This window comes from Cervus canadensis, chromosome 25 (genome assembly GCF_019320065.1).
Source record: "Cervus canadensis isolate Bull #8, Minnesota chromosome 25, ASM1932006v1, whole genome shotgun sequence".
Lineage (NCBI taxonomy): Eukaryota > Metazoa > Chordata > Mammalia > Artiodactyla > Cervidae > Cervus > Cervus canadensis.
The window spans coordinates 30,980,748-31,008,307 of NC_057410.1; the positions used below are offsets into that span (position 1 = coordinate 30,980,748).

Genomic DNA, 27,560 nt, shown 5'->3' on the forward strand with positions numbered 1-27,560 from the left:
ATACACTTTAAATATTTAAAATTTTAAACTTGAAACTGAATCATTAAGTCCTTGAAAGTAGATACTTAATCTTGTACTTTTCTATTCCTCTTCCTCAATGGCCTACTTACACAACGGTAGTATCAAATATACTTACTTTCAAATGTGGAATAATCATTTTGTGCTTTACATTGAATTCCTTAATGGTAACTTCTTTCTAAAGAAGCTTGGCTCTAGAAAGGATTTTTGGAGTAGTCTGAAGCAATCACTTCAGATGAGGAAACTGAGGTCCCCAAAGGAGAAAACTTCACCTGGGAAACCCTAGTATAGGTGATTTTTCCACTTGTCCTGTCTTCTAAATGGCATCTCTGAAAACTCAGCTCTGGAGGGACAACAACCAAGTTCATCTTCTCGGAGAAGGCAATGGCAACCCATTCCAGTACTCTTGCCTGGAAAATCCCATGGACGGTGGAGCCTGGTGGGCTGCAGCCCATGGGGTCGCGAAGGGTCGGACACGACTGAGCGACTTCACTTCCACTTTTCATTTTCATGCATTGGAGAAGGAAATGGCAACCCACTCCAGTGTTCTTGCCTGGAGAATCCCAGGGACGGCGGAGCCTGGTGGGCTGCCGTCTATGGGTTCGCACAGAGTCGGACACGACTGAAGCGATTTAGCAGCAGCAGCATCTTCTCTGGTAAACGGGCGGAGGCCACAAGAGGGAGCTCCAGACCGGCGCATGCGCAAAACCAACTCCGCCTGCCGCGCGTGCTTGGGAACTTTCGTCGGCTCCCTGCGGCTGAGTGGCTGGTTCCGCCGGTGGGTTTTCCGCGGCGCGCCGGGGAGGCGGGGCCTGCAGGACAAGATGGAGTTGTTGCAGGTCCTGAAGCGCGGGCTGCAGCAGGTCAGCGGCCACGGTGGCCTCCGCGGCTATCTTCGAGTTTTGTTCAGGTAGGCGGCCAGCCATGCTCTTGGCTTCTGGGCCTGGACTTACCCTGGCTGGTTTCTTGGAAAGGGGTTCGGGCTTGGGTCACCTTGGAGCATCCGCAACTCTCCTCAAGGACAACCGGCCAAGTCAGCCTGGCTTCCCCCGGGCGGAAGTCTGTCCCGGGTTCTCCCGGAGAGGGGATCAAAGCTGGCTGTGGAGACAGAGCTGTGACATAGAGGTGAGGGCATATATGGGCTGCACCCCTGCTCTGCTTCCTGGAGAGTAATGAGCCTGCCAGAAGCTCACACTGCGTGACCTTGGGAAACTTTCGGGTTTTTTTCCCCTCCTTCGCTGGCCTTCACTTTCCTTCCGTGTACTGTAAGGAGTTAAACGAAGTGATTACAATTTTCCCCGACTAGTCCTTCAACTCCGTGAATTGGACGAGCAGCATCGTCCGGGGTAACGGAGTTAGAGACCTAGAGCCGAATGAAAGAGCCAGGTGTCCGTATCATTTTAAGATGAAACACTTTAATTTCCAGGTTTCCTGAAATTTATTGTTAACTCCAGTGCCTCAGGCCTAGGGATAATAGATTCTTAAAGGTAGTCTTGTAATTTGAAGGTATTGCGTCTATATATTTAGTGTATTTAAGGCATATCTGTTGGCTCAGTTTCTCTTCTCTTGTGCTGGGAGTATACAATCGGGGACCATACCCAGCACCTCCTCGTTTTTCCCCTTGGCACAGCTGCCTATGTTTGTGAAAGTTAATACTCTCTCTTTTACCTATGTGTTGTAAATAAATAATCTTTCCAAAATGTCTGTTTTCTTTTGGACATTCCCAGGGCAAATGATGTGAGGGTTGGCACGTTAGTGGGAGAAGACAAATATGGAAATAAATACTATGAAGACAACAAGCAGTTTTTTGGTAAGTTCAGTATTTTGGAGTATAAGTAATGGGAGTGAGATTGGGATTTGATTTTACTTTGTTTTCCATAATGTGCTTTTACAAAGTACTTGTAAAAGGATGAAGAACTCAATAGAAGAAAGAAAAAGATAATCCGCAGGAAGAGAAAACTATGTCACCCACAAAGGCATGAAAAAATGCTCATTCTTACTTTTTATTAAAAGAATACATGATTTTTTTATTTTTCAATTTTTATTGAAATACAGTTGATTTACAGTGTTTCAGGTGTACAGCAGAGGGATTCATGTATGTGTGGATAAATACACGTTCTTTTTTTACATTCTCTTCCATTATAGGTTATTACAACGTATTAAGGTCCTTTTTGGTTATCTATTTTATGTATAGTAGTGTGTATATTTTAAATCTAAATCCCTAATTTATCCCGGTCATCCTCACTTGTAATTACAGAAATGCAGCTCAAAAAACAGCATTATCTTTTTTCACCTGTTGAATTTTGAAGTATTTGCCAGTCTGATAAATACTTATTGGGGAAATGCCATAAGAGTATATACATTAGGACTTCCCTGGTGGTCTAGTGGCTGGGACTGCACGCTCCCAGTGCAGGGGGCCCAAGTTCAATCCCTGGTCAGGGAACTAGATCCCACATGCCCTAAGAGTTTACATGCCACAGCTAAAGATCCTGCATGCCACAAGGAATATTGAAGATTGCATGTGCCATCACTAAGACCTGGTGTAGCCAGCTAAATAAATATATGTTTTTTTAAGGTATATACATTAGTACAGTCCTTTTGGAGGACAGTCAGTACATTTTCTTAAAATTTACATTGTACATATCTTTTGTCCCAGCACTTCAACTTCTAGGAATCCACCTTAAATATTCTTGCAAAACAAAAACAACCATTGCAGCATTGTTTTACTGGTAAATTCTATAAGCAACATTAATGGTGCATAAGTTGGATACTGATGAATTGCATTTTTTATAATACTTTGTTGTTATTAAGAATGATATAAACCAGTACATTTTATATAGAAAGATGTCAAAGATGTTTGTAACACAAGAAATTCCAGATGCAGAACAATGTTTGATATCCTCATATGAAGAAAATTAAGCTTTTTGTGTTCATATTCCAAATGCTGGAAGGAAATACAAGAAACTTAGTATTATCAGATGGTAAAGTTCTGTTCCTCCATGTTAAAACTTTGTAACTCTGAAGTTTACTTCATTAATGTCTCTCAGCCCCAGCTTCCTCATATTATAAAGTAGAATCATAATAATAATATTTGCCTCATAAACTTGTATAAAAAATAGATTAAAAATGAATGGGAGCAGCTTATCCAAATGTAGGACTTCAGCCTCAACAAGATTAATTCTCTGTTGTGAGGGGCTGGTCTGTGCATTAGGGAATGCTAGCATCCTTGGCATCGAGCCACCAAGTGCCAGGGACACTTCCCTTCTGCACTTGTGACAACCAAAAATGTCTCCAGACTTTGCCAAATGTCCCCTGGGGGCAAAGTTGCCCCCTGTTGAGAACCACTGGCCTGTTGCTCGGGCTGTAAGTGCTCAAAAAAACATACTACTGTTGCTATTATTATTACCTTCTTGAACTGTTGGAAATTTTTTGCCATGTGCATTTGTTTTTATAATAAAAAAATTATCTTTTGATTGAGATTAAAAGTATCAGAGAGGGAATAATTAGTCTTTATCCAGGGGAAAAACTTACAAGGTGAAATATAATGGCCTTGAGTGCCATGTGCATTCTAAACACATAAAACATACATTATCTATTTTAGTATTTAACATCTACTGGAGGTAAGCACTTGAATCCTCCCCCTCCCTCATTTTACAGAGGAAACTTGGTCATGGACCTTAATAATATTTTTAGGAATATGTAAATCATGTATCCAAGTGTGATTGCATTGGATACAATTTGGTCTACAAGGAGTAAACAGCAATACCTTAACACTCTGTAACCATAATATTTTAATATTTAGGCAAATCATAGTTTTAGGCCTGCAGTTGATTTTAAGAGATTATCAAAAAGCTGTTTGTTTTTTTTTTAATAGAGAAAAAAACTGAGGCCCAAGAAAATGTCTTATCCAGAAGGAACTTAATTAAATAACAGCTAGGTAGTGGGAGAGCCCCAGGCCAAAATTCTTTCTATTCATCGCTTTGTTACAAACTGCTGCTGCTGCTGCTAAGTCACTTCAGTCGTGTCTGACTCTGTGCGACCCCATAGATGGCAGCCCACCAGGCTCCCCCGTCCCTGGGATTCTCCAGGCAAGAACACTGGAGTTGGTTGCCAGTTCCTTCTCCAATGCATGAAAGTGAAAGTGAAGTTGCTCAGTTGTGTCCGACTCTTCTCGACCCCATGGACTGCAGCCTACCAGGCTCCTCCGTCCATGGGATTTTCCAGGCAAGAGTACTGGAGTGGGTTGCCATTGCCTTCTCCATTGTTACAAACTAGTATAATATTAAACTTCCTTCATTTCCCCCCTTTTCTTCTTTCTGTTTTTGCCTCACATTGGAAATATCTTTACTTTTGCTGATTTAAAAAATGATATATTTTGTTGTAAAACATTGAAACTTAGTGTATGAAGTGAAAAAGGAAAGCTTCCTTGTCTCATAGTTTTACCCCACTTTAATAGTGTTTTATATATATATATATATTTCAAGATTCTTCAGTGCATATGTAAGCATTCATTTTTTAAAATTATGTAATGCATGTTGTTTGTAAACTGAAATACTTCTACTTAAAAATCATGGGTCATTTTTCCCATAGTAAGTTGAAGGTATCTACAGCATTCTTTTCTGTTTGAACACTTGTTTTGTGTTTTCTTACTTTACAAATTTTCACACCATACTTTTTAATAGCAACACTGTATTCCACTGTATGGAAGAACCATTATTTTCTTGAATAGTTCACTATTGGTAGACATTGCCTTCAACTTTTTGCTATTAGAGACATTGCTGCAGTGAACTTGGTTGTAACAATGTCCACATTCACTTGTTTAAGTATTCTAAGAGTAAATTCCTGTAAGTGGAATTGCTGAATCTGAGTATGCTCATTTAAAATTTTGATATATATAGATTATGAGATTGTTAAAGCCCAGCTCTATCATGGCATCATTTTGCTTATTGGCTTAAAATTCATTACAGGGATGAATTCAGTATTCCCTTTGTGGGGGTGAGGGCAGTGAGGAAGAGATGAAAGAAATTAATGTTTATTATGCACTTATGTGCCTGATACTAAACTAGGTGTGTGTGTGATATTTAATTTTCATAGCAATGTTAAGATGTGGATATAGTCATCCACTTTTAATAGATAAAGAAACTGAGGCTCATAACTTGCCTAACAAATAACTTGCCACTGATAATAAATGACAGTCTTGTATAGCACAGGGAATTCTACATAACACACTATAATGGCTTGTTTGGGAAAAGAATCTTAAAAAAGAGTGAATATATATATATAAAACAGATTCACTTTGCTCTATACCTGAAACACATCATTGTAAATCAACTATACCCCAATAAAAAGGAAAAGGAAAAAAAGTGACTGTGTTCATTAAAATACAGGCCTTTGCCTAACAGTTTTGTAAATTGTGGTTAAGCTCTCAGCTGCTTCATAGAAATTTGTTAAAACATGCAGCCATACTATTTGGATAACATGAGCTGTTCTACTTATCTAACCATCATATATAATGTTTACTTATTATGTAATAACCACCAATTTCCTAAAGAATCTCTGATGGTATTTAAAAATATTTATATGGAAACCTGTAGCTCAAATATGATTGCTGTGAATACATTTCTCTTGCCCCAATTTCAGGAGGAGCACTTTTCTCTCCTGAATACCCAGAATGACTGGGAACATGTTCCCCTTCCCTCTCTGATACCCCCTTGGCAGGGGGCCTGGGGGAGAAGCAAGGGTTCTGCACTGTGGAAAAGGCCTGAGCCCCACCCACAGAGTGAGTTCATTGCCCTAGAGGGGTTTTCCTGAGGTGGCCACTAGGTTGTTGATAAACCTTGCCCTGTACTTTTGCCTTCAATAGTACATCCGGGTCTCTGTAGTTCTCTTTCTCTTACATAAGAGCATATAAAAGTCTTTTCTTAATAAAAAGATTACTTTGATACTATGCAATTATGCTGTTTTAGAAAGCTGGTCCTTATCTCCTCACATCTCTCTAAACTACACCTCGATCTTTCCATCCAGGCCGTCACCGATGGGTTATATATACTACTGAAATGAATGGCAAAAACACATTCTGGGATGTGGATGGAAGCATGGTGCCCCCTGAATGGTAGGCTGCATCAGCATTTTATTTTATTTGAGTTGGCAATATTTGTTGCATCACACAAATATTTGTCAAATTTCTATTCCTAAGTTAATCGGTGGTGTTCTGAAGCATCGGTCCCAATTGTGATGGCTGTGTGATTAGTTATCCTAGTACTTAGTAGCTTAAAACAACAATAAGTATTTATCTTGGAGTTTTTGTGGGTCAGAAGTTCAGACAAGACAGAGCAGGGATGGCTTATCTCTGCTCCAGGATGTCTGAGGCTTCAAGAGGAAGACTCAGAGGGATGATGCTGGAATCATCTTGTTACTGATTACATCCCATGGACCCTGATTGAGATTGACTCAGCACAAGCCTTATTCTCTGGCCTAAGAGTGGAGAAGCAGGAACTATGTTCACAGATCAACTTCTTGCCCAGGTGGCAATAGTTGTTGTTCAGCTGCTTGATCGTGTCTGACTCTTTGCGACCCCATGGACTGCAGCACGCCAGGCTTTGCTGTCCTTTACTATATCCCCAAACTCTTGCTCAGACTCTTGTCTGTTGAGTTGATGATCCCATCCAACCATCTCATCCACTGTTGCCCCCTTCACCTGCCCTTAGTCTTTCCCAGCATCAGAATCTTTTCCAGTGAGTTGGCTCTTCACATCAGGTGGCCAAAGGATTGGAGCTTCAGCTTCAGTATCAGTCCTTCCAATGAATACTCAGGATTGATTTCCTTTAGGATTGATTGGTTTGATCCCCTTACAGTCCAAAGGATTCTCGAGAGTTTTTTCGCACCACAGTTAAAAAGCATCAGTTCTTCAGCGCTCAGTCTTCTTTATGGTCCACCTCACACATCCGTAGATGACTACTAGAGAAACCATAGCTTCAACTATATGGACCTTTGTCAGGAAAGTGATGTCTCTGCTTTTTAATACGCTGTCTAGGTTCGTCATAGCTTTTCTTCCAGGGAGCAAGCATCTTTTAATTTCATGGCTGCAGTCACCCTCTGCAGTGATTTTGGAGCCCAGGAAAATAAAGTCTCTCACTATTTCCATTGTTTCCCCATCTGTTTGCCATGAAGTGATGGGATTGGATACGATGATTTTAGTTTTTGAATGTTGAGTTTTGAGCCAACTTTTTCACTCTCTTATTTCACCTTCACCAAGAGGCACTTTAGGTCCTCTTCGTTTTCTGCCATAAGGGTGGTGTCATCTGCATATCTGAGGTTGTTGATATTTCTCCTGGCCATCTTGATTCCATCTTGTGCTTCATCAAGCCTAGCGTTTCTCATGATGTACTCTGCATAGAAGTTAAATAAGCAGGGTGACAATATACAGCCTTGATGTACTCCTTTTCCAATTTTGAACCAGTGCATTGTTCCATGTCCAGTCTTAACTGTTGCTTCTTGACCTGCATGCAGGTTTCTCAAGAGGCAGGTAAGGTGGTCTGGTATTCCCATCTCTTTAAGAATTTTCCACAGTTCGTTGTGATCCACACAGTCAAAGGCTTTAGCATAGTCAATGAAACAGAAGTAGGTGTTTTTTGGGAATTCCTTTGCTTATTCTGTGATCCAGCAGATGTTGGCAATTTGATCTCTGGTTCCTCTGCCTTTTCTAAATCCAGCTTGTACATCTGGAAGTTCTTGGTTCATATACTGTTAAAGCCTAGCTTGAAGGATTTTGAGCATTACCTTGCTAGCGTGTGAAATGAGTGCAATTGTGCAGCAGTTTGAACATTCTTTGGCATTGCACTTCTTTGAGATTGGAATGAAAACACCTTTTCCAGTCCTGTGGCCACTGCTGAGTTTTCCAAATTTGCTGGCATATTACTGAGTGCAGCTCTTTAACAACATCATCTGTTAGGAGTTGAGATAGCTCAGCTGGGATTCCATCACCTCCACTGACTTTTTTTGTCTTCCATGAGGCCCCATGCCTCTGCAGGAGACCCTCAAACACAGGCAGGTCTGGCTCAGCCTCTTGTGGGGGTCACTGCTCCTTTCCCTGGGGTCCTGGTTCACAGAAGGTTTTTTTTGTGTGTTCTCCAAGCGTCTTTGGCTGTATGCATTAGTCTGCCAGGAAAGGTAGGGCTCCCCCCACCCTCAGGAAGTGGGGTGCCGCTTCCTTTTTATCCTTTTTTTGTCATTAATGTCTGGTCATCACTGTTGGTAGGTGTGCCATTTAATATGCTAATATCATAGAAATCAATGTATAAGATGACTCAGGGTCATTATAGTTGGAGGTCAGATTCATTGGTTGGTCTCATCTGGTTCCATCTGAGTCTTTGCTTGTAGCTTCCTTTCTTATCTCTGGACCCTTTAACTTAAAAATTTATGTTCACTTTTACTAAATGTGTGGGTGGAGGTAGTGGATTGTTTGGCTGGTTTTAAGCAAGGACACCCTGGCTGAAGGTGGGGGTTGGAGGGTTTGAGCAAAGACCTGGAGCAGCTCTGACAACAGTCTGGAGATACGTTCTCTCACCGTCTGGCAACTGATGCTGGCTTTTAACTGGGGGCATGGCTGGGGTGTTGGGTTAGAATACCCTCACGTAACCTGAGCCTCCTCAGGCAAATGCTCTGAGAGAGAGTGACAGGCAGAAGCCACGTCACCTTATCCTAGATGGTGTTGGAAATCATCCAGTACTGAGTGTGCATTCCCTTGGCCGAGGCAGTTAGAAAACTCTGTTCATGTTTAACAGGAGAGGTGTAGACTATCTCTTGATGCAGAGGTGTCACCAATCATATATGTTGGGTTACATAATGGCGTGGCTGTCTTTGAGGAAGTACAGGGTGCTGTAGTATCACTTGGCCGTAGTGAAGAGAAAGGGTGAAAGAGCTCTGGCTCTGATCTTATTCAGCAGTTCAAGCCGGTGAGGGCGGCGGGCTGCTCGCTCTCCCCAGCTCCACCGGGGGGTCCAGCCCAGGGTTTCCAGACACGAGTTTTCAAGAGAAAGTGGAAATCTGTATTTCTTTATGAGATTTGTTTTCTGTTTGTTTGTTTTTGACTGTTTGTTTTAAAGATGTTTGTCAGTTTAAATATCGCACTGTCCAATGGAACTTTCCGTGATGATGGAAATGTTCTATGACTGTGCTTTCCACGGGGCTTCCCTGGTGGCTCAGTGGTAAAGAGGCCACCTCCCAGTGCAGGAGGCGCAGGTTCGATCCCTGGTCAGGAAGATCCGCTGGAGAAGGGCATGGCAACCCACGCCAGTGTTCTTGCTTGGGAAATCCCATGGACAGAGAAGCCTGGCGGGCTGCAGTCCACAGGGTCGGGAAGAGTCCAACACGACTTAGTGACTGAACTACAACAAAACCACCAGCCTCATGTAGCCCAGAGCACCTTGAAATGTGGCTAATTGCGACTAAGAAAGTGAACTAATCTAATGTTTTATTTCTTTTTTTTTTTTCATATTTTGTATTTCATCTTTAGTAACTTTATTTGTATGGTTCAAATGATTTTTTTTTCCATTTATTTATATTAGTTGGAGGCTGATTACTTCACAATATTGCAGTGGTTTTTGTCATACATTGACATGAATCAGCCATGGATTTACATGTATTCCCCATCCCGATCCCCCCTCCCACCTCCCTCTCTACCCGATCCCTCTGGGTCTTCCCAGTGCACCAGGCCCGAGCACTTGTCTCATGCATCCAGCCTGGGCTGGTGATCTGTTTCACCCTAGATAATATATATGTTTCAATGCTGTTCTCTCAAAACATCCCACCCTCGCCTTCTCCCACAGAGTCCAAAAGTCTGTTCTGTACATCTGTGTCTCTTTTTCTGTTTTGCATATAGGGTTATCGTTACCATCTTTCTAAATTCCATATATATGTGTTACTATACTGTATTGGTCTTTATCTTTCTGGCTTACTCCATTCTGTATAATGGGTTCCAGTTTCATCCATCTCATTAGAACTGATTCAAATGAATTCTTTTTAACGGCTGAGTAATATTCCATGGTGTATATGTACCACAGCTTCCTTATCCATTCGTCTGCTGATGGGCATCTAGGTTGCTTCCATGTTAATATTTTATTTCAATTAAACAGTCTACTTGATTGGACAGAGTAGTTTTTTGTTTTCTTAAATTAATGTGAGCTAAGGAAAATATGTTTGTAAGATTTCACGTACATACAGTTTTCAACTTCTGGTCCACTGCTTGGACTCCCCAGGAGCATTTACTCCTATCAGTGGTGTCGTTTGAAGATTACGGTGTTGGAGTATGTCTTTAATAAAACTCATTGGCTCTTAACATGAGAAAGCAGCACTGACGTTATTTGCGGCTGGATTTTTGTGCTCTTTTTAATGGGAAATAATAATCTATGGTCTGTTAAAATGTGAGGAGCTTTGATTTTAGGTCTGGAGCTATTTGCCTTCTCTGAAAGGGCATTCTTGTATGTCAGGGGCACTATTTGAGACCACGATCTCAAAGTGGAGTGTTGGCTTTAGGCGACGAGGTATCCTGCAGTTTTCATTTGTTTGGTTGATTGTTTTGGGGAGGGGTTGGTCCTGAAAGTGTGTAGAAGGCCTGTGGGCTGGCTTGTTCAGATGGATGGCCATCTCCTTCAGAGTACCTATCTAGATTAGGGGTTAGGGGAGGGAATTGATTTAAATTATGTGGGATGAAACACATTTTAAATCATTAAATAGTTAAAAACCTGAAATGACAAGTACTATTCAGCCAAGCCAATCCTTTTATATGTAAGATCTGAGATCACATAAAAAAGAAGCTGAAAGCTGTAAAAGATACATCACCTGCTAGGGTGCTGCCTGAGGAGAGTTGAGGATACAAAGCTGGGTGTCTTTGTGGAGTGGAGCCCCCTGAGTTCTGAGCACCTTTGATACCCTTGTTTGTAAAGGAAGCTTAAAGACTTGTGATGCGCCTTTGTTAGAGAAAGTAGTTTGGATTAGCTCAGCTGTTTGTTTCTCAGAACCCCCTTTTCTGAGTGAGTGCAATACATTGTAGAGCTCTAATCTTACCTTTGATTTGACCTATGAATAAGTCTGAAGTTGGGTTGATTTTTCTTTCATTAGAGAGCCAGATATTACGTATAAAGTAATGAACTATAGTTTGTCATCTTTATTCATTCAAATACCTTTGGCAAAAAAAAAAAACCTATCGCATACCTACCGGGTGCCAAGAACAATTGTGGGCACTGAGGATACAACAAGTGAGTGAAACAAAGCCCTTGCTCTCATGAGAGGAAGCAGAAAAATAAATATGTTATGTGTTTTAGGAAACAGTAAATGCCAGGAAGCTGATATTCATAAAGAGATAGAGAGTGAGCGCCTTCTCTCGGTGGGGAGGTGGCTGTTTTATACAGGGGTTAGGGAAGGCTTCTTGAAGAAGTGACAGTTGACAAGGGGAGGGGATTGAGGTGGGGGGAAATGAAGAGTTCCAGACAGCAGAAACCACAGGTGCAAAGACCTTTTGTATCTGAGATGTATTGCTTGTAGTCAAAAGAACAGCAAAGTGGCCAGTTTGGCTGGAATGGAATGAGTGAGGGGAAGATGTCAGGAGATGAGGATGGAGAACTAGCTAGGGCCTACAGTGAAGTGAAGTGAAGTCGCTCAGTCACGTCTGACTCTTTGCGACCCCATGGACTGTAGCCCACCAGGCTTCTCCGTCCATGGGATTTTCCAGGCAAGAATACTGGAGTGGGTTGCCATTTCCTTCTCCAGGGGATCTTCCCGACCCAGGGATCAAACCTGGGTCTCCCGCATTGTAGACAGACGCTTTACCATCTGAGCCACCAGGGAAGTCAGGGCCTACAGTAGCTACATCTAAATGTGGATCTTGAAGTCATGGGTAAATTCTTTGGCTGTTTTTTTAAAGTTCTTAGGAAGTCACTGGAAGGTAAGATAGAGTGTGATCTGTTGTACAGGTTTTTAAATTTTATTTATTTAGTTTTGGCTGTGAGGGGTCTTCTTTGCTGTGCATGGGCTTTCTCTAGTTGCAGTGTGCAGGGGCTCCTCTTCATTGCAGTGTGCAGGCTTCTCATTTCAGTGGCTTCTCGTGTTGCGGAGCACAGGCTCTCGGGCACGCAGGCTTCGGGAGCTGCAGCTTGAGGGCTCTAAAGCATGAGCTCAGTAGTTGTGGCACACAGGCTTGGTTGCTCCGTGGCATGTGAGATCTTCCTGGACCGGGGATCGAAACAGTGTCCCCTGCATTGGCAGGCAGATTCTTATCCACTGCGCCACCAGGGAAGTCCTGTTTTACAATTTTTTAAAAATTGGGAACAATCCCAAATTTTCTGAAAAGTTCCAAGTACTTGAATCATTCCAAAGTAAGTTTCCAAAATGATGTCATATTACAACTGAATTAACTTTAGTATATAATCCCTACAAACAAATACATTCTCCTACATACATAGCTACAGTGTAGCTATCAAAGTTAGGAAATTAACAGTGCTACACCACTGCTGTGTAATGGTCAGACCCTGTCTCAGGTTTCATCAGTGTTCCCAACAGTATCCTTTATGGCAAGAGGATCTGGTCATGGCTTTCATGTAGACCTTATTTCTCTCTAGTCTCTTTCACACTGGATTGGTTCATCAATTTTTCCTTGATTTTTATGATCTTAATGCTTTATAAAATTACAGCCCAAAAAAAAAAAAAAATTACAGGCCAGTTGTGTTGAGGAGCGTCCCTCAGTGTGGGTTTGTCCAGTGTTTTCTCATAACTTGATGCCAGCCATGGATCTGTGGCAGGAATGTCAGAAGCAATGTCAGGTTCTTCTTGTTGCATTTTATTAATGGCTTCTGATTTCCCCAGATTTCTGCATTCTAAAGTTACTCATTTTCCCTTTACAGTTAGCATTTTATGGGGAGAAACTTTGAAGTTATGTAACTATCCAGTTATTCAACAAACTTTAATTTATTTATAGCAGTATGAACTGTTATTTTAATCAATGGGTTATATAGTCCATTAATGGACTTCCCAGGTGACGCTAGTGGTAAGGAACCTGCCTGCCAATGCAGTAGACATAAGAGATACAGGCTCCATCCCTGGGTTGGGAAGATCCCCTGGAGGAGGGCATGGCAGCCTATTCCAGGATTCTTGCCTGGAGAATCCCCACGGGCAGAGGAGCCTGGTGGGCTACAGTCCATAGTGTTGCAAAGAGTCAGACACAACTGAAGCAATGCAGCAGCAGCATAATCTGTTAATATAATTTGTTCTTTTATTGCTCAAATTGAACTCAGTTTTACCAGTAGGAGTCCATTCAGTCTGGTCCTTTTAAAACATCTCCAACATTCTTGGAGCACATTCTTTCTGACAAAAATTTTCCAGGTTCATCTTATGTTTTCCCCGCCCCACCCATGAAAACAGCCATTTCTTTGAGGAGCCCCATGTTTGTTTTGTTTTCTTGCTGTTTTTCAGTAGAGAATAGTATTTAGAGACTGTTATAATATCTAAGTGCAAGGTATGCTCACTGCTGTTGGGGCATCACTGCTCCCAGCCCGTCTGAGTGGACAAGCTTAGTTTGCTCTGACGATTGTGTGTGTGTGTGTATATATCTATATCTCTATCTTTTTTAGTCTACATATTGAAAACCATGCATCCCCAGCAATGCCACTGAATCCAGTCCAACACCACAGGTTATGTTCCAGTTGTTGCTCTTTCCATATTTCTGTTTCTTTTTTTTTTTTAAATAGAGTTACTTATTTGATGAATTCCACTCTACGTATTTTAGTTCTCATTGCTTCCTTCCCACTCTCCACCTCTGAACTCCCTTCTTACCCCACTTTGCTTCCAACACCCCACATCAACTTGGCATCTCCCCCTACCTCCCCACGTGGATGCCTTCTTCTCCCCAGGCAGGCTCTGTCACCTTACTAGTCTGTTGCCACACTCCTCCTCTCCACCCACTGTGCCAAGCAGACAGATACTCATTTTGCTTAGCCCCACCTAATGGCTCTTGGGGGCTTTCCTGGTGGTACAGTGGTAAAGAATCTGCCTGCCAGTGCAGGACCCGCAGTAGACACGGGTTCATTCCCTGGGTCAGGAAGATCCCCTGGAGGAGGAAACAGCAACCCATCCCAGTATTCTTGCTGGGATTATCCCAAAGGATGGACAGAGGAGCCTGGTGGGCTGTATAGTCCCTGGGGTCGCAGAGTCAGACATGACTGAGCACGCACACGCAGTTGTCTACTCCTGTGTAACAGATTTTTCAAGTTTAGTTTAAAACAATAAACATTATCTTACAGTTTCTGTGGGTAAGAGTTTTGAGTGCAGCTTAGCTGGATATCTCTGGCTTAGACTCTCTCACAGGCTACACAGAAGATACCGTGTGTTTGTTGCTGCTGCTGCTGTTCAGTGGCTCAGTTGTGTCTGACTCTTTGCGGCCCATGGACTGCAGCACGCCAGGCTTCCCTGTCCTTCACCATCTCCTGGAGCTTGCTCAAACTCATGTCCATTGAGTCAATGATGCCATCCAACCATCTCATCTTCTGTCATCCCCTTCTCCTCCTGCCTTCAATCTTTCCCAGCATCAGGGTCATTTCTAATGAGTCAGCATCAGGTGGCCAAAGTATTGGAATTTCAGCTTCAGCATCAGTCCTTCTAACGAATATTCAGGGTTAATTTTCTTTAGGATGGACTGGTTGGATCTCCTTGCAGTCCAAGGGACTCGCAAGAGTCTTCCCCAACACCACAGTTCAAAAGCATCAGTTCTTTGTCACTCAGCTTTCTTTATGGTCCAACTCTGGCATCCATACATGACTACTGGAAAAACCATAGCTTTGACTATATGGACTTTTGTCAGCAAAGTAATGTCTCTGCTTTTTAATATGCTGTCTCAGTTGGTCATAGCTTTTCTTCCAAGGAGCAAGCATCTTTTAATTTCATGGCTGCAGTCACCATCCACAGTGATTTTGGAGCCCAAGAAAATAAAGTCTGTCACTGTTTCCATTGTTTCCCCATCTCTTTGCCATGTGAGGCTGCAGTCATAATGAGGTTTACATTTGGAAGGATCCACTGTCAAACTCATTCACGTGGCTGTAGACAGACCTTAGAACACTCGTGTCGGCCTCCCCTCAAGACTACCTCATGATGCGGCAGCTGGTTTTCCCAGGGTTACAGTCAGGAGCAGATGAAAGGGAGCACCATAGTTGGAAGCCACAGTCTTTTTAAACCTAATCTCAGAAGTGATACCCCACACTGGTGCTGTATTCTGTTGGTTAGAGTTGAGTCCATCAGTCTAACCCACACTCAAGATAACTAACTCAGGATAACTAACCAGACTCAAAAGGTGTGTCCACCAGGAGGATGTGGTCACTGAAGGTCATCTTAGAGGCTGCCCACCACAGAGACGCATTTTGAAGTAAGATGGACTCAACTAGATTTGCTGATAGATTGGATTTTGAGAGAAAAGGGTAGCTTCAAGATTTAGGCCTGAACTACTAGTGGTATATTAGCCGTGAAGAGGAGGAGCAGGCAGGATGGGAGAAGCAGAATTGGAAGGGGTAATCGAGAGTTCATCTGAGATCCCTGTTAGACAGCCAAGTGAGTGTGGTGGGTAGATAGTTGAAAACATTAATCGGGAGGTCAGAATAGAGGTTGGTGATTTTACTTAGCATGGTATGCAGTTTTCATAAATTATGGGTAAAAGGGTTGAGAGACTCTGATCTTCAGTTAAATATCTAGCTCTGTTACCCTGGAAACCAGGTTAGATTGTATCAGTCATATTGCTGGATAAAACTGATCCTTGATTGGCAAACTGCATCTAGCTTGAGAGGACCTACAAATGCCTGATGAGTTAGGTGTGTTTGGGCTCCCCTGTCTTGTTGCTCTGAGAACCGGTATGTCCCTGCTGGGAATGGCAGTCCTGGAGCCGTGCCTGTGTAGTTGTTAGCAGAGATGTTAGCTTTTGTGGACGTGAAGCTTTAAAGTCAGGGCGGCTCCTGCCCCTGCCTCTGTGGTTCTCATCTCCCTTGAGCCTGTGCTGTGTCATCTAGAGAGTCAAAGACAACAGCTTCTGGATGTCTGGGTGAGCCACGGCCCCTGGATGAACTCCTGCAGGGACTCCCGGCGGGAGGAGCACCCGATGTGTCCCTGTGTTCCTCAGGCTGTGGCTCCTGCGCTCGGCCCTTCTGAGTTGTCAGGCGCCCTCTGTGGCCTCTGACGGCCTCTGAGTCTGTTGAGTAGTTACCTAGTCTCACCTAGGGAAGGATTTCCCTTCAGAGGCATCCTTTCAGTGTTTTTGGTAGAACCAGGGCATATTTTTAATGAACTTGTGGCTCACTTAACGTTCCCCATCTTTGTGGTAACATGAGAAATTGTGTGGGAAAATGAGTTCACTTTGTCGGTCTTGTCTCAAAGCTTTCATTTTCTTTGAGCGTGTCAGCAGCCGGTGAGGTCTGTCAGCAGGTAAACAAAAGGTGTCCATGGCGGTGCAGACATCTTGGATGGCCAGTGGAGCCACGTGAACCTTGAAAATTAGTGAAATTATTGCCTAGAGCCCAGCACAGCACCCAGCTTACACATAGTTCATGCCATCCAGTGAATATTTATTGAGCACCCCACTATGTTTCAGGTACTCATGGGTTTGTACATTTATACGGATGAAAATATATAAGAGCCTGTCCTGGAGTTTATAGTCACTTAATGAGTACTGACTGGTAGACTAATACTGTATTGTAACTTACAATCTGTTATTTTTCTTTGTTACAGTACCTTCCTTTTCTTCTCTGTTTTATTCATTTAAAGTGAAAGTGAAGTCTCTCAGCCCGACTCTTTGCGACCCCATGAACTGTGGCCCACCAGGCTTCTTCTCTGTCTGTCCATGGGATTTTTCCAGGCAAGAGTACTGGAGTGGATCGCCATTTCCTTCTCCAGGGGATCTTTCCAACCCAAGGGATCGAACCCAGGTCTCCCGCATTGTAGGCAGACGCTTTTACCGTCTGAGCCACCAGGGATGTCCTTTATTCATTTATGGAGTCAGCAATTAGATTTTAATTTCTCCTTTAACTTGATTGAATAGAATACTCAAAGTCTTTATTTCAGTGGATTACAAGTACTGTCTTATACCATTTTGGAGTACTCTTAATTTTATCTCTAACTTAGCTAATTGCCACCATCTATGCAGTAATGCACAATAATATTTATATTCATTTTTATGGTAGTAAACCAAGTAAATAATCAGTATCTACATGAACTTTGACATGATAAAATTGTTGTTGAATACCAATAGAAAATTTGGACAGTTTTTTGCATAATAGTATAAAATTGCTGTTTTCATTTACATCAGGAGAAACAAAGTTTTGTTTGTGTGTGGTTTGAAATATTTGAACTCTGAAATCCTTTAAGCCAAGTTAAAAAAGAAAAAACCTTGGCTTGCCTGGATTTTTCTTTACTGTGGATATACTTTTTTCCCACTTGGTGGCGCCTTCTGTTCATTTTAAAGTCAATGTCTTTCCTTCTTCCGTGTAGTGCACTGGTCTCTCCTCCTCATATATTAATTTTTCTTATTAAAATTAATGGTTAAATTACTCAAGTAATACATAAGTACTTTTTAAAAGAAATTATAGCTTATGTTCAAAAGTTTTCGTTTTTGTTTTTTTTTACAGAAAATAATTTTGTCCTTGAAGATTTTTTTAGTGCCATGGTGACACTCACAATGGTTTTTCTTTTGTAGGGTTAATTTATTTAGGATACCTAGCACAGTTCATAGGGTTGCAAAGAGTCGGACATGACTGAAACGACTTAACACACACACACAACATCATTTTAGTCCACTTTTTTTTTTTTCCACTTGACAGAAGGTGTTCTAGAAGGCTTTGTAGAGAAGTGAGGTAGCAGGTGGGGAGGATTACCTGGAGGTGATTACTTGGGGCTTGAGAGACTGGGTGGGTGGTGGTCCCTTTTTAGGATGGGAAGACTAGGAGAAGGGTAGCCTGTGAGGGTGGAGGGTGGGAATCAGAAGCCTCATTTTTGGATGTAGGAAATTTGAGATACCTGTCAGAAATCCAAGTGAACAATTATGTTAAGTAACAGCAGGATAGATGAATCTGTAGATTAGGACAGAGGTCAAGCCGGTAAAGAATAAGTAGTTAATAGCAAAGTAAGGAAGACAAGAGAGATTAGCATTTCAACAATCATAGGAAGTCTAACTGTTGATTTTTGCTGAGAGGTTAAGTAATATAAGGACAGAGAATTTTAAAAAAATTAAAAAAAATAAAAAAAAATAAAAAAAAGGACAGAGAAGTGTCCACGTGCATTTGGCAGTGTGAACTTCATTGAATCTAAATGAAATCTGTTTTTGAAAAAAATGTGGAGAGATGAGAAAAATTTTTAAAAATCTGTTGGGTGGGCGGGGGTAATCCACATACCCTCCTAAGAGGCAACCACGGTCAGCATTTGCCACATTTCCTTTAGTCTTTTTAAATAAATATTTGTGTTAGTTGTGTTCCTAATCATTCAGTTTTATTTACTGTTTTTTTCAGTCTATAAGCAAATTTCCTTGTTATTAAAAAGAATCCTTGTAATCATGATTGTAAAAATGTACAGTTGTTATAGATAACTTAGAAAATCCACAGAAGGACAAACAAAAATAAACTAATTCCTTAGCCAAGAAATAAGCACTGTTAAGGTTTTGTTCGCTGACTGAACAGATACCTGTTTGTCTGCTTTTGAGTAGAGGAATGTTTTCAAAGGACCACAATGTGGAGAACAGGTTGTAGTTCATTGGTTGCGTCTTCTTTAGAAGATTTGTGATTATAAATATTAATCACTATATATAGGTAAATGTGTGTATACAAATACATTTGTTATTTACAATATTTTCTCTTCCCCCTCCCTCACTTAATATAGCACAGATGTTTTCACTTAATATGCTGTTTGTCAGTTTGAGTGTCTTAGTGTAGAGGGGCTTTGAATATAGACAGGACTAATGGCAATTTGGGTTTAAAATGAATATTCTATTAACTGTAGCTGCAAACATGAAAATGTAGTTGCTCTTAAGCGTTGAGGATTTGTTTATGAATAGGATAACAAGATTAGTAACTTGAATATTTGTGCATAAAAATAAAAAACAATTATATTCTCTTGTTCTTTGATGAATGGTTAATAAACTCTAATGGAAAGAATTAAATTCTCCTAAGGAGTTATCTCCATGTGCAATGTTAGTTAATTACATCCCTTTAAGCATTTTAGGGCACATTTATAAATGTAATGTATTTGATTTTTTAAAATATCTTCAGATGCCCAGGGTAGGTAGATTAATGAACCCATCAAGCAAAATGTTCCTAAGCCCTTAAATGACTCTTGTTTATTCAAGCCAAAAATTTAAGGGTCCTTTTAAACTCTTTCTCTAGTAACCATTCTATCAGCATGTTCTTTCTGCTTTATTTTCTGAAAATATTCCATGCCTAATCACAACATCTGTGGCTGTTATCCCAGTCCAGAACACAGTAATGTCTTGCCTGGACTTTTGCAACCACTTAACTGGTTGGCTTAAATTCTTACAATATACCAGTATTCCCAACATACTAAGTGGTCATGTGTGTGTGTGTGTGTGCATGCACATGTGCATGCAGTTGCTCAGTCGTGTCCGACTCTTTGTGACCTTATGGACTATATAGCCAGCCAGGCTTCTCTGTCCATGGAATTTTCCAGGCAAGAATACTGGAGTGCGTTGCCATTTCCTACTCCAGGGCATATTCCTGACCCAGGGATCAAACCTGTGTCTTTGCATGTCCTGCATTGGCAGACAGATTATTTACCAGTTCGCCACCTGGGAAGATGATTAAGTGATTAGAGTGATTATTTTAAAATGTTAACTCAGATTATATCAGTACTCTGTTCAGAACTCTCCATTGGCTTTCCATCGTGATGAGAATTAAAATTCCAGCACCTTACTTGGTCTGCAGGGCTTCCCTGATAGCTCGGTTGGTGAAGAATCAGCCTGCAATGCAGAAGACCCCGGTTCAATTCCTGGGTTGGGAAGATCCGCTGGAGAAGGGATAGGCTACCCACTCCAGTATTGTTGGGATTCCCTTGTGGCTCAGCTGGTAAAGAATCCACCTGCAATGAGAGAAACCTGGGTTCGATCCCAGGGTTGGGAAGATCCCATGGAGAAGGGAAAGGCCACCCATCCCAGTATTCTGGCCTGGAGAATTCCATGGACTGTCTAGTCCGTGGGGTAGCAAAGAGCCGGACATGACTGAGCGACTTTAACTTCACTTGGTCTGCAAGGCCGTATGCCATCCTGGCCCTTCCAGGTCTGTGTGCCCTGCCCAGTTCACCAGCCTGCTGACTCTTGACTCATTAGCCACATTGGCCTTCTGGCTTTTCCTCAAGGAGTGACCACACTGCCACCTCAGTCACTTCGCACCTGATGTTTCCCCAGGGCGCTCGGCTCATGCCCTCGGGTTGTTCGGTGTCTGCTCCTTAGACTGCCCGAGGGGAAGAGCCCCGTCCTTCTCTCGGTGTTTCTCCAGCTGCCGTGCTTCTTGGTAAGAATCTTGTTCACCGTTGTGATGCTAATGCCTAAATCAGTGTCTCACACGTAGTAGGTGCTCAGTAAACATTTGTTAGATGAATGTGGGCTTACTGTTTTACTTGAAACAACTGTTGTTTTGCTTTTTGGATACAGTAATTTTATTTGCTTCTGCTAGCTGATCCAAAAATGGAATATCTGTCACTTCTTTTATAGCTTTTCTATGAATTTGAAGCTGTTAATATATTTACCTCTGAATTCCACTCTAACTTCAGCTTGTCTTTTTTAATATCTTGTCCCACTGAATTGTATCTTAGTCTTTTAGAATGTTATTTTCCTAAATAAATTGCCATCTCTCAATGCCAGAGAATATTGTCTTCCTCTTGATATATCTGCTCAATGTGTCCTTCTTCAGATAATAAGTGTTGTATAAAATACTCTGAATTGAAATTAATGTTACTCAGTACAGTGGGTTGCAGGTTATTTTCAAAATAGTTCCTTCCTAATGTTTATTTTCTGTTCCAGAAAATAAGAATAACACATTTTATTCACTATTCAATGTAACATTTTAACAAAGATGTGTCGTTGGAAAATTTCATACCTGATTGTGGAAATAAACTGTGTAGTTTGGTGAACAAAGAACTACTCTGCAATTTCCAGACAAAATCTATTTGATGTTCACAGGTTATCAAAGTATAAAATATGCCAGACATAGTCATATGTAGAAATTTTTGAGGTTTCTAAATTAGAAAAATAGTTTGAACTTTTTCTATGTAACTATAGTGAAAGACGTGCTGTGGGAGTGACGTAGGAAGAATTTCCATTAAGGTAGACTGAGAGAAACAGTCTATCTGCTACTAAAACATTCAGTACTTTAAAGAGAGTGATTTTTTTTTTTAAGTGATGGCCTAAAGTGGGATAAATGGTGTTAGAAGTAGAAGAACCTACTTAATAGTCAAGTAAATGACAGATGACTTCAAGGAGGATTTAAAAACCTGCTAGTTGTTTTGAATTAGGATTTTAATTTTTAATAGCTTTCTTTTGTCTTACAAAGTAGTACATGTTTGTTACAGAAAATTCAGAAAATAAAAAGTCACCTATTATCCTACCACACAGAGACAAACTACTGTTGATATTTTGATATATATTCTTCTCATTTCCCCTTTTCCTATACATACATATCCTTTGTTTTTGTTTTTAATGTAAGTGGATTTTTTAAAGTGGTAGCCTGTGTTTGAATCCTGGCTTCACTATCATGGGCAAGTTGTTTTTAAACTCTTGGTGTTCTAGTTTATTCATTTATTAAATCAGGTTAATAACATCTGTCTCCTAGAGTTGTTTTAAGAATTAAATGAGTTAATATTTTGTTTAGAACAGTGCCATGACTTGACAAATGCTATCTAGTATCGTTCAGTAAATTAAGTAAATAACCTGCTTTTTAAGCTTAACATTTGGTGAGCATTTTCTCAAGTCATAAAATATTCTCTGTTAACATAATATTTACTAAGACTTTAATTCTCTGTCATGTGGATATGCCCTGAGTTAAAGTGTTCCGTATATTCTTGTTTTGTTCTTTCTGTGTTTTTACTGTTATAAGTATAACTTTGGCCAGTATCCTTGTATGTAAGCGTTTATCCACACATCCTATTTTCTTTCTTTTTTTTTTTTTTTTTTGCTACGCTTGGCCTTCATTGCTGTGCACGGGCTTTCTCTAGTCATGGCTCATAGGCTCTGGAGTGCTGGCTCAGTATTGATCGCGCACCAGTTTTGTTGCTCCATGGTATGTGGGATCTTCCCGGACCAGGGATTGAACCGGAGTCCCCTGCATTGGCAGGCAGATTCTTAACCACTGGACCACCAGGGAAGTCCCATACATCCTATTTTCTATGGCACATTCCTACAAGTAAAATTGCTGAGTCCAGAAGTGTACATGTAAGTGTTTGGTACCTGCTGCCAAATTACCCTCAGTTGACATTCTCAGGGTAAATACATTCACAGTACGTGAGTTTGATTTCTCTATAACTTCACCAATACTAGATATTATTTTATTTTTAAATCTTTACCAGCTTAGCAAGTAAGAAGTTATATCTTGTTTTAATTTTTATTCCCTTGGTTGAACTTTTTTGTTGTTTATCTTTTTTCTTTTTATGACTTATCTTTTAACATCATTTATCTGTTTTGCTATTGGATGTTTCACTTTTTCTGTTTTGTAGTGATAGGTGAACTACTTTTCTGTATATTTCCGCGTTTCTTTTATTTTTTAATCTTGTTTTCAGAGTTTTAGGACATAAACATACTTTAATTTTTATGTAATAAAATTACCATTTTTTTTCTTTATGGCTTTTGGACTTTGATGTTAAGCTCAGAAATGGTCCTTCATATTCTGTTAGTATCAACACATCTTATGAATATAAATATTCTTGCACTTTTCTGTCAACAAAATTAATTGTCCTAGCATAATTTATTGAGAAAAATTAATTTTCCCCAATAGTTTGATATGCCAACCTTACCTTATATCCTTAAGTCTAGGGGATTTTGTTCTATTATTGTACTTTTGTACCAAATTCTTAGTACAAAGTTTTTGTACCAATTTTTATATTGTTCTAATGTCAGTGACTTTAAAGTCTGGTATTGCCAGCCTTCCTGATTGTTGTGTTTTCAAAGTGTTCTTAAGATAGGCTTGCAGCTGATCCTTAGAATTATAATTGTCAAACCCTATTGAGATTTTGATTCAGATTGCATTTAATTAAAAACAGTAATTACTGAGCTAATGAAGTTTGAGTTGGCTATCTTGTAATGAATTATTTTGGGTTTTTATTTTGTAGAATATATCAGTCTTATCCTATGGTTAGATGGATCTCAGGATTTTGACAGATACTTAAGTGCTGTCATCATCCGAGCCAGTTTTCATCTGTTGCTTGTATTTAAGCTCCTGATCACGATGTTGTTTTCAGCTGCTGGGAAGCTGTTCAAGCCTCAGCTGTGTGACATACATGCTGTGGGACCTGGGGAAGGTGGTTTCAACTCTGTTTCCTCAATTTTAAAATACAAAGTACTTAGTACTAACTGACTGGGTGATATGCATGAGAATGTTTCATAAACTGAAGTGGGGTGGAGTAATAACAGTTTTAGTATAATGAATATTTTTACCCCAGAAAACATTCTGGAGGGTTTGTGTGGTTTTTCTTAGTCTGTTTTTGTGTGTGTTTGATTTTTTCTGTTTTCTGAAAATTTGAAAAATCTTTGGTGTGTCCAGGCTCAGTGAGGTTAGGTGAAAATATCTGAAACATGAGCACAGACTCCAGCCTTGATTCCCAAAGTCAATAATGTCTATTATCCAAGGGAAAGACTCAAAACAGCCTATATTTTTGTTGCTGTTATTTGTTAATGTTTTATTTCTGAAAAGGAAAACTAAACTTTTTATCTTTGTTATTAATATCCATCTTAAAGATCATTTACCACACACTCTGTTTTATATGGTGTATATTTTTATTTCTTAAATTTCCTATTAGGCTGTTTTATTCTTTCTTCAGAAATAAATCCCTCCATTTTGTACTTAAGTGGCTAACAACCTCAGGCTTAAGTAGTATGCTTTCAAAGAAAGAGAAGGTCTTCTTTTCCTGTTCCTTTCTACACTTCTTTTTGTGTTTCAGTCTTTCTATTTTCCTCATGAACAACTGAAAATTGGATCAACCACCTGTGGGATTTATTTCCATTTGAGTTGTGTTGTAATTATGGTTTAATATCTTTGTTGTTAATTTTGACATACTTGGATATATTTAAGTACTAAGTTTTTGTGAAGAGTTGACTCATTGAAAAAGACCCTGATGCTGGGAGGGATTGGGGGCAGGAGGAGAAGGGGACGACAGAGGATGAGATGGCTGGATGGCATCACCGACTCGATGGGCATGAGTTTGAGGAAACTCGGGGAGTTGGTGATGGACAGGGAGGCCTGGTGTGCTGCAGTCCATGGGGTCACAGAGAGTCGGACACGACTGAGCGACTGAACTAACTAACTAATCTGTTTTCATTACAAATATTTCTCTCTTCTGTATTTATAACTTTTTGCCTTTCTGCCAGTCTCCTTATTTATAGTCTCACTGACTTTATCATCAAGTTTAAGTTTATATTTTGTCCTGTAATGTAATAACAGTGGTATGAAATTGAAGTGGGTCTGATGCCAGCCCAACAGAGTTTTCTAGGCAATACTCTTAGTCCATTGGTGCCTTTAATTAATTGGAATAAAAATGACCCAAATGCAAGCCTGTTTTGCACAAACTCTTCAGTGTGAAAATCTAAAAGATATTGTTTCTTTAGGCTTTATTTAATAATATAGTTCTAATAGAAGGGTAATATTAGGCTAGCAAATTATAAACATTTTCTTATTTCTTGTAGCTTCTTATTCTAACATAATGAGAATAAATTATTGTTTACTCATTCCCTGACTCCAGCCAATAGTCTTACAAGATGAACATTTTCAGATTTTATATGTTGGCAGTAAAAATTTCTTTTAGTTTTCTTTCCCTTTTTTGGCCTCACAGTGCAGTCTGTGGTATCTTAGTTCCCTGACCAGGGATTGAACCTGGGCCCTTGGCAGTGAAACCACTGAGTCCTAACCACTGGACCACCAGAGAATTCCCTCCTCTTTTAGTTTTCTATCTCTTTTTAGCATTTTCTATCTCTCTGTGAGCTCTCAGTTAAGTTACTGAATGGGCATATAAAAGCTTTGGACTCTGCTTCTTGAAATATCATTTTAACTTTCAGGAGTCTTGATGACAATTATTTGAATAAAAATGGCTCAGACAGTAAAGAATCTGCCTGTGGTTCAGGAGATCTGGTTTCAGTCCCTGGGTTGGGAAGATTCCCCTGGAGAATCCCATGGACAGAGGAGCCTGGCAGGCTACAGTCCATGGGGTTGCAAAAAGTCGGACATGACGGAGCAACTAACGTTTTTTGAACACACTTTTTTGTAGTTACTCAGGCTGACCCAAAAGGCAAAAGTTAAACATTTCTGCTGCGCCTTGACTTACAGAAAAGCCCTGGTGAGCAAGAGCTTTGGTTTTCTCAGCTCATCCCTCCCGCAGGTGCCTAGTGGGGCCCGCCTCACCACCAGTGTCTGTAATAGTCATGGTTTATTGGTCCAGGCTACTTTCACTAATCCCCGTTTTCCTTTGGAGGATGTGAGAGAGAAAGCAGCCAGACTTCCTCATTCTTCATTGTGTTAGCTGGTTTTGATATAATTATCTTTAGACACAAACATAGCAACTGTAATAATATTTTATTGATCTTAGATAATTACCTAGCTGTATCTATCAATTACTGTTAGCAAATATTCTTAAACTTACATAGCAACATGAATTTTTCTTATTAGCTTTAGTCTTAGTTATTTTACTGAAACTTCCTTGACGTGCCCATTCCTCTCTAGCTGGGTAATCCCCCCTGACCACACCCCACCCCACCCCTTTTTTTCCCTAGGAGCTGCAAATCTGTGCCTGTCCCCTCATTCCCTTTTCCTTTTTTAAATGTTGTGACATGAGGAAATGTCTTTTATTTTATTTATTTATTTTTTTAGAGTTCAGTAGTGTTTATTTACATTTTTTTTTCTTAGAGAGTCATCTTTGTCTTTCTTTTTTAATTTTTTCTTCTTCTTTTTTTTTTTATCTTTGTCTTATGAACTGAGTCTTGTTATGAATTCTCTCTCCCCTTCCTCTCCCATGTAAATTCAGCTTGGTTTTCTGCTCAGTTCTACTCTTTGTCCCTTGGACTTAGTTTCTTTCTTTTCTGTTATTAGAGTTTTCTGTAGTCCAAGGAAACACCTGGCTTCCTTCTTTAGGCCTGATTTCTGGCACCTCCCCCAACGTATCTTTTGACAAACACTTGAAGCTGAAACACTCGTGAACTTTGGGCTGTAGTTGAACAATTTTATTATAACAAACTGTATGTCCTCTAGTGCTCAGACTTAAGCTTTGACTTAAGATGCATGCAGAGACCCTCTTCTTCAACAGGAGCCTCAAGGGTTTCAAACTAGAGCTTCATGAACCAGAGCATCCTGAGCATACTGAAACTGCGGATGCAGCCTCTAGCATCTAATAGTAATGCTGTACGTCATCAGTTCTAAACTACATTTTTATATCTAAAATTAAGATACATGTTATAATCAATAGTGCCACAATTTAATTAGCAGCATCTTCTTTTCTTTCTTAGTGATACATAAAATAATGGTGTATCTTAAAATTGATGGGGTCCAAGATTTAATGACATATAATAATCATAAAAGCATTAGCTAACATTTGTTGAGTACCTACCGTGCACAGGAGTATTATCTGATTTAATCCTTATACTTTCCTTAGTAAGAATGTTCAGATGAAACAACCAAGGCATAGGAAAGTTCAGCTAGTTAGTGATAGAGCTGAGATTTGAGCTCAAGCAACATAACTCCAGAACTGCTCTCTTAGCTCTCTTCCTCCTACACTAGGCTGCCTCTTCATAACTGTCTTTTTTTTTTTTTCTTCTCTCTTTAAGGCATCGTTGGCTTCACTGTATGACTGATGATCCTCCAACAGTAAAACCACCTACTGCTCGTAAATTCATTTGGACAAACCATAAATTCAATCTGAGTGGCACTCCACAACAGTACGTACCTTATTCCACCACTAGAAAGAAGATTCAGGAGTGGGTCCCACCTTCAACACCTTACAAGTAAAGACAACGAAAAGCAATTTACATGTAAAATATGGGGCTTTTCCTATAATTGTACTGCTTACTGTTAACTTGATTAAAGTTATTTGATTAGACAGTGTCTTTTGTGCTTTTTTGTCCTTAACTTTGTTATTTATCAGCTGCAAAATAGAAGCTTACAAACATGGGTAAGTAAGTAAGAAGTAGACTTCCACTGGGGCAGCTGTGTGGTTTCCAGTCCCGTCACCTGTGTGATTGTGTCTGAGCTTTGTGACCCTGCCTTGCTGCCATAGCTGATTGATAGGGGAGACCTAACACTGAGTTGAGCCAAACAGATCTTCTC

The 27,560-nt window shown here is 40.3% G+C and overlaps 1 protein-coding gene across 2 annotated transcripts; it reads left to right on the forward strand.

The window, feature by feature from the left end:
- The first annotated feature begins 744 nt into the window (after positions 1 to 744).
- NDUFA12 (NADH:ubiquinone oxidoreductase subunit A12) lies at positions 745 to 27,333 on the forward strand. 2 transcript variants are annotated; one of them, XM_043447044.1, is made up of 4 exons: positions 772 to 928; positions 1,746 to 1,828; positions 6,043 to 6,130; positions 27,062 to 27,333. In XM_043447044.1, the coding sequence occupies exons 1-4, from the start codon at positions 843 to 845 to the stop codon at positions 27,240 to 27,242; spliced, it is 438 nt and encodes a 145-aa protein (XP_043302979.1). In that variant the 5' UTR covers positions 772 to 842; the 3' UTR covers positions 27,243 to 27,333. The 2 variants fall into 2 exon arrangements, with proteins under 2 accessions (XP_043302980.1, XP_043302979.1); XM_043447045.1 differs by lacking the exon at positions 6,043 to 6,130 and having other exon boundaries at positions 745 to 928.
- Positions 27,334 to 27,560: the final 227 nt, after the last annotated feature.

Coding starts and splice junctions, on each gene's coding strand:
- NDUFA12 (XM_043447044.1), top strand. CDS start 843: ATGGAGTTGTTGCAGGTCCTGAAGCGCGGGCTGCAGCAGGTCAGCGGC. Junction 1,829..6,042: donor AGACAACAAGCAGTTTTTTG/GTAAGTTCAGTA, acceptor CTTTCCATCCAG/GCCGTCACCGATGGGTTATA. Junction 6,131..27,061: donor AGCATGGTGCCCCCTGAATG/GTAGGCTGCATC, acceptor TCTCTCTTTAAG/GCATCGTTGGCTTCACTGTA.